The 13,316-nt window shown below is 39.2% G+C and overlaps 1 protein-coding gene across 4 annotated transcripts in view; it reads right to left on the reverse strand.

Annotated features, from left to right (window-relative positions):
- The window catches only part of MYOM2 (myomesin 2), a 155,277-nt gene that overhangs the window by 97,147 nt on the left and 44,814 nt on the right, over positions 1–13,316 (reverse strand). For all 4 annotated transcript variants that reach the window (XM_025206341.1, XM_025206340.1, XM_025206342.1 and 1 more), the window contains 5 exons: positions 11,826–12,025; positions 9,698–9,751; positions 7,860–7,987; positions 3,348–3,531; positions 1,687–1,861 (listed from right to left, as the gene is read on the reverse strand). In XM_025206341.1, the coding sequence (XP_025062126.1) occupies positions 1,687–1,861; positions 3,348–3,531; positions 7,860–7,987; positions 9,698–9,751; positions 11,826–12,025 (741 nt within the window). The remainder of the gene's footprint in view (positions 1–1,686; positions 1,862–3,347; positions 3,532–7,859; positions 7,988–9,697; positions 9,752–11,825; positions 12,026–13,316) is intronic.

Genomic DNA, 13,316 nt, shown 5'->3' on the forward strand with positions numbered 1-13,316 from the left:
GATGCTCCAAGCCAGTTCAACATGCTGCAGAGGGCTAGGTGAGGCACAAGGGTGATCCAGTGCAGGCTAGATGGCAGGTAACCCCTGCATTGTAGCACTCTTGTGCCCCAGCCATCTCCATCAGCATCTATACGTGTGTTGCAGCACACCAAATGATGCTGCTGTAGGATAGTACTTCTGTTGGGCAGTACTATCTTACAACAGCATTTATTAGCTTACTGCAGCCTAATAGGGCTGCATATATAGACTTTGACATTTTATTGCTGAGCTAATTAGGCAACTCCACAGTAAACATCTTGTGTACATGTGCCCCTTGTGTGTTTTCCTAGGTACAATATACCCTATTCAAAATAATAAGTGTAAGTATGGCACAGCAGAGTATAGTGAAAGAGTCACTGTGCTGAAATTTAGGAACTATGGATGGTATAACTGGCACTAACCTGCTGTGTGGCCTAAGGTACTCCACTCTCTCCCCCTGTTTTCCCTCACATTTTTCATCTTGCACACACAACGCATTTACTTCATTGAAAATTGATTTTATTTCATAGTAAAAGTGGAGAAGATACTCAACACATTAAATCACTCAAATCTAGGATAAAGTTACCCCTTAACTGCATGGAAAAAAGGATTATGTAACAAATTGCATGTCAACTCCCTAGGCCAACAGTCAGCAAAGTTTTCCAGCAGTGTGCTGAATCCTAGGTGGGCTGTTGCTAGGACTGAGCTGCCACTGCTTCCCCCCACTGCCTGGCTGTGGCCTGGGATGGGAAAGTTCCTCACCACTCAGTGGCCTGGACACTTTACTGGAGCATGGGCAAACCCCCCAATGCTGAATGCCACCAAAGCTACAGCCTCACAGTCTATATCAAATGGTTCTTCCAGTCAGATCTGGCCCAGGAACCATAGGTTAAGAACCCTTCCCCTGGGTATTTCATTCCTGGGTAGCCATTTGCTCAATGTAAACTGTCTTCTTTACCATATAGTGATCACATACTAGAGTAGCTCTTACCGCAGAAAGTTCGTTTATAACCAAGTTAATTTACAATGATGTAACATTCAGCCCAAATTACCCCATAATAATAATGTCATGTTTCTGAACATTTCAATGCTAATACTGTCTTGACATACACTTCTGTACTGTGGCTAACACAATGTAGTCTCAATTACGGTTGGAGTTGCTATATCTAGTAGCTGTGACATTACAGAATACTGTAGGATGTGGGTATGTCGTTACTGATATGTGCTCCAGGTTCTACAAACATATAATCAAGAAATAATCCTTTTTATCATATCATAGAGCCACTCTTGGATAATTTGATCAAAGGATTTGGAAAAATATAACATCTTTATAAATTAATACATAATTCACAACATATAGTATGCTAGTATGAATAGGTACAGGAGTATACAAATGACATGTACAAACTGCATTTGTTGAGTGATTCTAATCAAAACAGCCCATTTGGGGAATTTGGCTACTGATTGTCAGAAATAACTATCATAAAGAAGGTAAGTCAAGAGTTGAACAACCCAGGTAAAAAGAAGGAGACAGTGTTAAGCTTATATTTAATCAAAACTTATGAAAATCATTCCTTCAAATACCTTTCAAGGTAGCCTTAAAGAGGCCTGTATATTAACATTCAGTAAACTTCAAAATATGTAGAAACAGAGAGATATTATCAGTACCTATTATAATTAATAGGTTTATGATTACTAGATTCCCAATGATTCGATCCCACCACAGAATAGTCAATGTAGTAGCCAAATAAATCTTCTTCATGTTTTGGCTTATCCCACTGTACGACAACTGATGTTCTTGTATTCCTTGTGCCTACTACACGACCAGGAGCAGATGGGACAACTATGCAAAAGAAAGACATAAATATTCGTTGCATTTAAAGACACTGATACATAAGCAGGTAGCAACTAAATTAATCTGGGTACAGCATTATATAATTTAAACTATTTAGATCTCACTAGCTCTGACTTTTTTCTTAATATCATTATGTGATATAATGGCATGCTTCCTTTCCTGTAATCCATATAACTGGTTACTCTTGATTGCATATCTCTACTGTTTTTAAGCAAATGCTTAAATTAAGCTAGTTAAATGCAGAAGAACTCCCCAATGGATACAACAAAATACCTACCTCCGCTCAACACAACAGACTTACCAGCTGGAGGCAGCTGTGTCCGGTGTGGTGAGACCTGCTGCCTGTTTAGTCTATGGCCAAATCTCTGAAGCGGCACTGAATCTTCGGGTCTGATTCGGCTGAATCAAATCAGGACAGTGATTCAAATCTCCCAATCGAATCACTGTCACTCTGAATCAGCTGAATCCAAACCCGAAGCGAATACTTGCCGCTTTGCACAGGCCTACCACCCATTGCCTCAGACCACCTGGGCCACACAGCCCTCCCTACCCTTCAAGGTGAGCAGCTGTTATAGGCAGAGGACAGCCAATGGGACACAGCAGCAATGCATCTCCCCTGGAGACTGGGGGGAGTGGAGTAGCCACACCTTTCCCAGACCAGAATCACCCCAGTCTGAAGAAGGCACAGGAAGCAGGGGAGAGGAGGTGGTTGCAGGCTAGAATGCCTGTGTACTTCTTTTCCTAGAAAGATTTCTAGCACTGGAAATTTTCCAAACATTTCTGTTTTTAGAAATGAGTGCCCATTCCTACCTACAATCGCCGTAAGTAGCAACTATTAATATCTGATACATGTTTATTTGTCACCAATGCTTGGACAAAAAATAATCACATCGTAGTTTTTTGTTCTGATAAGTTTAAGGCTGGGCTTCAGGTATATGATTTAGTTGAATTTTGAAATTTGCCACTATATGTCCAGCCATACCCTTGCTATCACTGAAATGCAACAACATCTATGCAATGGGAATTGTACATGAGCCAGAATTCACAACAGGGGTTATTAGAAAGAGAAATGAAGCCTATATTATCTAATTGAACTATAGGAAAATGTAGGTAGCTTATAATTCCCTGAGTTAGATAATATAATTATCCAAAAGTAGAGTGTGGCCAGAACATCTAGTCTTCCTTTTGTGAGTAGTCACATTAACGAAGTGCTGCTGAAGAAGGACTAACTGAAATCAATGGAATGTTTTAACACTTCCATTTCTCACCAAAAAAAACATGCTAGTGATGGAGAATCCTGAATATTAATTCTACAAAAGCGTGGCACAGTTTTCTTACCTGATCCCTTGTATGATAGTTAAAATACATATTTTTATAAAACTGAATAGGATTGCCATGCATGCTTCTGAATTTATAGAGAGTTTGTTTATTTGTCATTTTAAAATCATCAACAGCATTTCATGAATTGTCTTACCAATGGTATCCTGTGCTTGAATAGGTGGTGTTATTTCAGACGGGTCACTAATGCCATGTTTGTTTGCTGACAAGACTCGAAATACATACGATTTTCCTTCTATAAGGTCAAACACTGCATAGCGAGGAGATTTCACTGCCACCTGAGCATTGACCCTCTGCCAGCTTCCACTTCCAACCATGGACTATAAAAATAAAAGTGATGATTACTTCATAATTGTTAAAAATTGAGCATACCAAATGTGTTCATGAAGGAGAATAATTTTGGAATGCCTGATACCCATGCATACAAATCCTCACTGCTCCTACTGGTAACTACTCTACAGAGGAGATCTATATGCCTGTCTATCTGTGTCCATCTATCCATCTGCATGGAGCAGGCTAGCCAACTGGGGTTAGCACAGGCACATAATCACATGGGAACATTAGAAGACATGATGCCAAAGAGATAGAGACAATATCTTTTTTGACTCCCTTGTGATAGTGGATAAAGTACAATATTTTCTAGCATACGGCACATTCCATAAATCAGATGGTGGAAACTGCAGTGTGCATTATATGCAAGAAATATGGTAAAAATAGTTGAGATCATAATGAGCAAAAGGGATAATACAATCTGCATATGACTCACAGGGCGCAGAACAATGTACAGGCTCTGTTCCTTAGCTGTTGCTAGTCAGTTACTTACTACAAGGAAAGATTTTTTTTTCTTCATTCCACCTTTCAAAAGCAGACATATTGGGCACGTCTACACAAGACACTTTACTGAGCAGTAAAGCTAGTTACTGTGCAGTAAGTGTCCACATCTACACATGCCGATGCTTATTGTGCAGAAATTGGTTCTAATTGTGAGTAAATTTTGCTACCTGAAAATGCAAGTAACTAAGTTACTTGAGATTACTTACTGTGCAATAGCAGACACCTAACCACTTCAATTTAGGGCCCCATTTTCATCTACACACGCAAAATGAACAAAGCAGTTTGTAATTTGTACTGAGCTAGACACTGGCTTTAGTGTATATGGCAGAAAGCATAGTGAAAGATCTGGAAAACCAGTGCTCTGAGCGAACTATTCTGCACATTAGTTACCCCAAATAATCAGTTGACCCAGAAAAAAAAGCCACAGTTTATTTCAGTATCCTTAGGATGGCTGAATTGTCCAGTAGACAGCTTGAGTAAAAGTGTCTTAGGACATACAAAGACAGTTGCATAAACATTATAGACACAGAATTCTATACGAATTATAAGAGCAGCATATTTACAGTTTCAGACTGTGAATTCCTTAGAGAAAGAATAGTCTTTTTTGGCTGTTTTGTTAGCAGCTTATATGTAACAGATGTTACCACAAATAAATGATACAAAGGTAAAACATCTACAATCCATATTTTGAAATCCCTTTGATAGATGCTAAACTCAGACATTGCTCTTGGAAACAAAAGAAAGAAGCAGCAGCAGCAGAAGTAACATTCATTTTCTTCTTTAATGAAAAAGATGGGAAATATGTAAATAGCATTTTTTTTGCATATTTTATATTTTGGTACTGAGCCTTGACTTGAAGCAAATTAATTGTGGGTGCTTTAATGTGACAGAAACAAGAATCAATTCACTGGTTTATATTTAGTTATAATTTAACATAGTGCATTTCTAATATATTTTAGAGTTTTCTTCTACAAACCTCTCTGTTTAATCATATCCCAGAGTACCTGGAGAGCACATACTGCCCTGCCTTGTGGTTCACATTTGAATTAAGCCAACTGTTCATATAGGTAAACATTACTCATACGAGTCAAGATTTGCAGGGTTTAACATTCATTTGTATAAAGAAATTATAGCTTTAGAATTCTTGTGATCATTTTCCTTTAGTACTTTTTTATGTAATGAATCAAGTGTTTGTTATTGCCACTGCTTTCTCTTTATATGGATATGTTGTCACTGGAACTATGAAGAGCTTCTTAAGTAAACCCTGTGGATATCAAAAATTTCAAGTGCACAATTGATGTCAGACTCTGATCCAGGATACATTTCAGCACAGAGGGATTATTATTATTATAATTCATGTGTATTACAGTTACACAATGGGGCACAAATAATGAAACATGCAGTGTAGCAAGACAGAAGACACAGAGGGTCCTTGACTCTAAGTGCTTTCAATGTAAGTGCAAGTCAAGTGACAACAGATGACTGTACTATCAGAAAGAAGAGTTCAAGACCGCACTAGTCTGCATAAAAGGCAGTGGGATCTGAGCACATCTGTAGCTTAGATGTAAAGATTTTTTAGGAATCATAGAAAAGGAATGTGTTAAGGAGTGCTGTAGAGGAGGATACCATTGGGGCAGGGGAGGCTTCTGTTGGGTATGTGGGAGAGCATCAAAGAAAGCTTGACAGTTGAATAAGTGAATGATAGAAACTGATCACATGTGGGAATTGAGAATTCCATAAGAAATGCATAACCTAAATGTGAGTACTTGGGGTGAGTTGGGTTGTCCACAGTGATCTGAGAAAGGAGGTCTTGGGGAAAGGTTAAGAACTCACTTTGTATTAAACTTAAATTGACAGCTAAACATTGAGAAGTCTGAACAATAACCTGATATGTTAGTATAGAAAACAAGAGAGGAACCTGGAAATCTCTGTATTGACAGCACAGAATGGTAGTTGAATTTGTTCCCCCGATGAGAGCAAGGAACTTTGAGGAATCCCTACAGAAAGTTGGAGGGCAGCTGAAGTACACACGCAAATGAAAAGGAGATAAATACATTAAGATAGAATACAAGTCAAAATTTACCCTGACATTTGAATTCACAACTCCCACATGCACCTGTAGACACACTGGAGTACCACGGAGGTAGAAGAACTTCAAGAAAGCTTGGAAGGTAATGAAGAAGAAGATTGCAAGAAGAGCTGGTGGTGCCAATGACTCGTGATAGATCAAAGATTATGAGTATCCTCACTAGTTCTGAGCTTTAACTACCAAAATATCATTAGAGATGTTTGTGACAGCTATTTTAATTAAATCTAATGGGCTGAGTCTAGGATGAGGAAGGTTTATGATGGAAGGAATTTTACAGAAAAATTATAAATAATACATTCAATGAACTTAGAGATGAAAGATGACAGCAAGCTGGAGCACTAGTTGGATAGGCAAATAGAGTCAATCGTGAGTTTTTTGTTTCTTTTTCTTTTAGTGATGATTGTCTAAAGCGTATTTTTATGATGTGGTGGAAAGAAGCAGAAGAGAATGAGAAGTTAAGGAGAAGAGTAAGGGGGGAGAGAAGAGTGGATGGAAGGGGACTGGGAGATGAGTCATCACTGAGGCAAGTGGAGTAGTTTGAAGAGAGAAAAGCTGCATCTGTGAAAGAAAGAAAAGAGGAAAAAGCTGGAAGATGCGGAAGAAAAAAGAAGCCAAATAAAGAAAGAGCAGTGAAATCTTGGTAAGAATAAAACTCGGGGGGGGAGAGAAGGAGGGGATTTGAGAAATTAGTCAAAAATGACTGGGAGATGTGTCATCACTGAGGCAAGTGGAGTAGTTTGAAGAGAGAAAAGCTGCATCTGTGAAAGAAAGAAAAGAGGAAAAAGCTGGAAGATGCGGAAGAAAAAAGAAGCCAAATAAAGAAAGAGCAGTGAAATCTTGGTAAGAATAAAACTCGGGGGGGGAGAGAAGGAGGGGATTTGAGAAATTAGTCAAAAATGGTAAAAATATGGCCAGAATTGTGAGCCTGAAAATCATTTCAGTTAGAGAAACTGAGAAGTTTATCTAGGAAGATATCAGAACTGAACAAGCATGCATTTGTAGGGGAGAAGTCAGGCTGAACCTGAGTCTCCCCCAGAGGGGCTCTGCAGCACAGAGCAGAAGTGGAAGAGACTGGTGTTGAAAGAGGCTCAGCCTCCCTCCTTGTTCAGGCCAGTCAGGTCAGGTGGAACAGAGCATGAAGGAAAATTGCAGCCTCCTGCACAGGTAGGCAGGCAGTTGGTAGTTTATAAAAATTAATGGAGTTGGAAGAGCTTGGTCTCCTCTCCCACATCCATCCACAACTATCACTGCAGAAGAGACAGACAGTTGTGCCATGTAAAGAGCTGGCATAATTTACTGTTTTCATGGAGGAAGTGGGAAGAAGAGACCCAGTTATGGGTCACAATTTACTCCTGGGTCTGCTTCAAAGGCACAGCAACCATAAGTTCCCTCTTATTAAAGGCAAGTTGCAAAGAGTCAATGAAGCTTTGAGAAATAAGCTTTCCATTAAACTACTACAGTGTACTGGTACTTTTGTTCTCTTTTTAGGCAATAGTGAGTAAATAGCATTTTTTTTTCTCTGCATCTTGAATTTCAACACTCATTAAATCATGTAATAAGATATTTGATTATCCATGCCTTCTCTAAGGTGCCAGTGTGAGGTCCTGTGAGACCTCAGTGAGAGCTAGTTTTATTGTTAGTTCTGTGGCTCTGAAAATTATTTGAATTTAATTGTATGTGGCAATGAAAAGCCTTACAGCTGAATGCAACAGTACAGTACCGTACCTTCTCAATGAAATACATCAGTGGCTCTTTGCCACGGGGAACAGGTGGATCCCAGCTGAGTACAACATATGTTTTGCTGGTTTCTGAAGCATGTACATTGGTAGGAGGTCCTGGAATCTGAATATCGCCTGGAGAAGTAATAAACTTACAAGTGTTAAACAGCAGATTAACACCCAGGTCAACACTTATGCGACAGCTCATCTTTCTGAACTCCCACCCTACAATGCATTTCAAAGCTACTAAAGGCTAAAATATCAGCTTTACATGTTACTAGCTTGTTTCATTTCTATTTTAAGGAACTAAGTATGCAAATTAAAAGTGGGCTATTTATTTTCACTGCTGAAATAAAATATTCAACAGAAAACTTTCTATCTGTGCATTTGTCTCACATGATTTTTCTTTGATCATATTTGAATTACTTTAATCAGCTGTGCAAAATGCCTTGATAAAGCCACTTGCTGTATGCAAATAAGAGATGCTTGATCAAAGACATAAGTCCAAGAGTCAGTATCGAAAACTGAACCATACAAATTCCAGAAGGACAGTAAGTTTAAATAGAAAAGGAGCTTAAAGTTAAGTGTACAGGAGGAAAAAAACATACTAAAGATAGCTTCTCTAATATGGATGGTGTTACAAGCCAATATAATTTAGATCTGCCCTACAGAATCAGAGACATGCAAATGTAGCATACAGCCACCTTTGTTCCTACTTTCTCAAGTAACTATGTCATCTGGAGATTAGTTGGAGTGCAGCACTTGTCTGCCCACATACCCCTCTCTATTCCCACCCAAGGCCTGCAAGGAATGTGATGATGAGCCAAATTGAGGGAATCTTAATCTGCCCAAAAAAGGCAATTTATTGCCACTCTGTGCCACAGCAGAGGCCATGTTCTGTTAGTTGAATGGACATTGAAAACCTGGTACAGGCAAAAGGTGTTTCAAGCCTATAAATGACAGCTTCCAGCATATTCGTTTATCTCTGAATAAGGTATCACCTGGCAACAGTTCAGCAATGGCAATTTGGGAGATATCCATAAATACCCTGTTCTTGCGGCTCAAAATGTAGTAGCGTGAGAGGGATTTTAAGGTATTTTGGGCATTTTCTTTTTTTTACAGCGCAACATTCTGCACATATCCAATAAATGCTTAGAATTCCATCTATAAAAATAGAAAATGTCTTTTCCATATGACAATATAAGTCATAGAAGGTGAAACTATAACAATTTATTCACAAAGACGTTAGAACTACAAGTTAAAAATCCAGGCTGAAAATGAGTACATTGGGAGTTAGTTTTCTATGGCACTTCTTTTTTGAAATAAAAGCAGCTCTTAAAAGCAACTTGGAAGTTTGCATGCAATAATTTACATCACTTACTATCCTCTTTAATGCATTTTTATTTTTATCCCCTACAAATGTGTCTTTGTTCTTTGCAAAAGCACATCAATTTGTTGAGTTTAAAACAGATTTGTTGAAGTATAGTAAATAAATTATTTTAAGTACTAAAAAAGCCTATTTTCAACATAATTAATGGGAATAGGGAAAAAAAGACTCTCATAGACTTCACAGGGCTAAGTCCCAATAATGTTCACCCTTTAGAATTCCAAATCTGACATAATTTGTATCGTAATACCGCACAATCAAAAACATGACCTTATCCTACCCCTCAGATTTTTGCATTAACTGATGTTATCTGTGGCTTGTGAGGTAGGATGCCTGCTTTATTTTATATTTACAAAGCACTTGTTCACTAAATAGATTTTTTGCAAACTCTTATGTTACTGATTATGTTCTAAAATTTCTTGGATGTAAACAAAAGAAACCATGGAAGAGCTACATACCTTCAAGTTCATCTTGAGAAATCATAATACGTCTGCCTTCATCCACATGAATAGCTGTAGATGAAAATATTGTTATAATTAGTTTCTGGATTACTTTAGTCTGTTTACAGATTTTGAAGCTTATTTTTGTCAACACTGAAGATCATTGGGTAACTGTGCCCACTATCTCAGTTTTTGTATTATAACTTCATTATAGCATATTGATTCTGTCACTGTTAGGGAAGTTACACATTACACCTGGATCATCAAAGGCAAGGGTGGGTAATTCATTTGGCTGGAGGGCCACTTAATGAGTTTTGGTGAGCTGTCGAGGGCCATGCATATAAAATATTTCGGAAGATACCATTTTAACATTTTAATACCCACCATCACTTCCCTGCCCTACCTGCTACCCAGAGCGGCACAGCAGAGGCAAAAGGAGGAGGAGGAGGAGCTGCTGGAGGTTGAGGGGGGTCAGCAGTAACCCAGGTGGCTGCAGCAGTGGCAACAGCAGCCCCACTAGGAAGTCGTGCATGCTGGTCAGGGCTAGAGCCAGGGTCTGCAGATTGAGGGAGCTCAGCAGTAACTCAGGTGGCTGCAGCATGGCAGCAGCAGCCACACTGGGAAGCTGTGCATGGTGGTCAGCGCTAGGGCCAGGGTCTGGGCTGGGACCATCCAGTGGGTGAAGGCAGGGCTGAGTCCCATGAGGAGCGCTACAAGGACAGCCAGGCTGGATACAATCAATTGGCAGGCACCCACCTGTGGGCCAGATCCAATCAGTTAGTGGGCTAGGTTCAGCTCATGGGTTATATTTTGTCCACCCCGGATCTAAGGGCACTTAACATGAGCATCCTTAACTTGTGCTAAGTGCCCTCTGAGCTTCTCAAAGTTATGCTACTTCATGCAAGGGTTAACTCTGGTCTGTGCTACCTCGTTCATGTTAGGGCAACTTCAGTCCACTTCAGGGAGATAAAAAGCAATTTGCAAACTTCAGCATCCCAGGATGCATCACTTCCAGCTGTCCTCACCCGCCCAGAACAGAGGTAGAGCCCAGCTGTCCTGGCCCCCTAGCCTGGCCCCTGCTCTCCAGCCCTATACTGGCAAGTCAGAGCTGTGCAGGCAAGAAACAGTATTAACCCTTAATGTGTGACTGCTCACAGACCATTGTAAATCTAGCAGCACTTAATATTCCATAGCTTTAGTATGGCCTAAGGTTAACATGTAACTTCACCCTTACTCACATTGAATTAATTACATGAAAAGTAATGGTGACAGTACCATGCTGTTTAAAGAATAATTAAAACATCCTAGAATTATATTGTTAATTGATGTTCTCTGGCATAGTAGCAAGGCATCATGTTATCAGTTGACATTTGGGGTTGAGGACTACCTTGAAATGGCAGTGGCAACTCAATGTTTACAGGAGAGAAGTGACTGTGATGCCTGTGCAGAGGGCCAGTGCAAAATAATTTACATTTGGCATTAGAAACACATAGCTTTTGTGTTAGCCTTTTGAACAGAGCTAAATCTGAGCTGAAAAGAATGTCCATCTAAACTACTCTCCCCTCTGACAGACTACAATAGTAGTACTAGAGATCCTACCCATCTGCCTGTAAATTTGAAGTTATTTTATCAGGGGTGTCCAATGGCGGGGAAGAGAGGGATATGCTGCCAATGACAGCCTGAGGAAGAAGACTGAGACTTTTATTGCCTGTGAATTCAAACAACAATTATTTTCTTTTCAGCTAATATAGATATATTGGATAATATTTTCAAAAGTGTCTTTAGTAGCTAGGAGAATGAAGTCTATGGAAAGTCAATAAGTGGAGCTCCTAAGTTGCTCCTTCATTTTGTTTTCTTTTTTAATGCTATCCATTTTAGTTGTGCATATTTCTTAGATACTGAGTTATCCTGCAAATATGAATGTAAATGAACTGGAACCATTCAACTCCTGACAAGTACCTAGTATGGATCTTTTTGCCAGTGTGGGCATCTCTGTCTTATAATGAGTAAGAGGGTGCACACAAGAAAATAATGTAGGTAAAGGAGAGGTTCAAAACGAAGAGATAAGTATTGCCCAGAAACAAAACCTTTCCTTAACATTTGAATGGTAAATACAGAACTGCTTCTTAGTGCTTGCAGTACTTACTTTGTAACCTGTCCAGGTCAACAGGATCAAGAGCTGCAACTGGGTCAGAGACTCTCGAATGCCTGCTGATACCTGCTTTGTTCACGGCTCTCACACGGAACATGTAAGACCGTCCCTCAAGCAAGCCGGTTACAGGATATTTGCAGATTTTGACTGGAGCATCATTGCACTGCACCCAGTTTTCAGTGCCTACTTCACACCTTTGAAACAGAAAATAAAATCATTGATCAGCATTCCATAATAAACATATGCGATTAGTACATACCAGGCTTACATCCATGCATAGGCTTAGATCCATAGCTGACATGAATGAGTCATCCCTCATTGGCTTTTAGGAAGCCCCCTGACTGAAACCAGGTATGGGTTTAGCACACAATATTAACTAAGAAATATAGTTCTGTTATACTTCATTTTCTCTGACCTTTCCAAATTCAGTCTAGGCCTACTCATATCCATTCAGACTACTACTGCAAAGATAATGTTCTTGTTATGTTGTTTTGACCTTGTCACCTTTCTCTCTTCCTTAGCAATCTGTTCTCTCTTGCATCGTAATACTTGTCTTCATTTTCAGGACCCTGAATAGCCTATTCTCATCCTACCAGTCAGCTCTTATTCACCTCTCTCTGGACTCTTTTTCATTATTCAGTTCCCGCCTCTGACAAGGTGATGACGATCTCCATTGCCTACTTGTGGTTTTACCCAGGCAGCCCCTCACATTTGGGAAAAGCTCCCATAAACAACAGCTAGAGTCTCATTATCCTCTTTGAATCTTTCTTCCCAATTGTTACTTTCTGTGATGCTTACACTGCCGGTAATGTTAGCCAATATTAATCTCATTGTTTTCTTGTATGCTGCCTCCTCCCCCCCACCCCAATCTGCCTACATGTATCCATCTGTTGTCTCCTGTCCTTTACAAAGACTTAAGATCATTGGGGTAGGAGAGGTCTTTTTGTTCTGTACAGCATCTACCTCATAACTAAAATATTTCAGTGCTACAATAATCCAAGTAATAACAACACTACAAAAGGAGCAGTACACTAATTCATCCATGATCTACAGACCATTTAAATGCCATGCTTTATTCTGCAGACAAGGTTCCTTTGGTGAATTTGATATCTTTTATTAGACCAATGCTTTATTCTGAGCATTTAAATAGGCTTAAATAATACACATACATTGTTGAGTCCTCAGAGGCAGAATAATTTCTCCCCCAGTGATAACCCTTTAAGAGTGGTTCAAGACTATCTCCAAGAAAAAACAAAGGTATTTGGCATACAAATAGCACAGTACAGAAACAGGTAAAAATGTATTGCAAAAATGAGTAACTACTAAGTTTAATATAGAGCACCAAATATATTGAAATGATATCAGTAATATTTTTGTATATAGTAAATTGCCATTTTTTAATATTAAGGTTCAGATTCTCAGGCTCTGAATATGATGAATTTACACCAATGTAGTTGGTTATTACGTTTCTTAAAAAAGGATCAG

The sequence above is a fragment of the Alligator sinensis genome, unplaced genomic scaffold (genome assembly GCF_000455745.1).
Source record: "Alligator sinensis unplaced genomic scaffold, ASM45574v1 scaffold52_1, whole genome shotgun sequence".
NCBI classification, from domain to species: domain Eukaryota; kingdom Metazoa; phylum Chordata; order Crocodylia; family Alligatoridae; genus Alligator; species Alligator sinensis.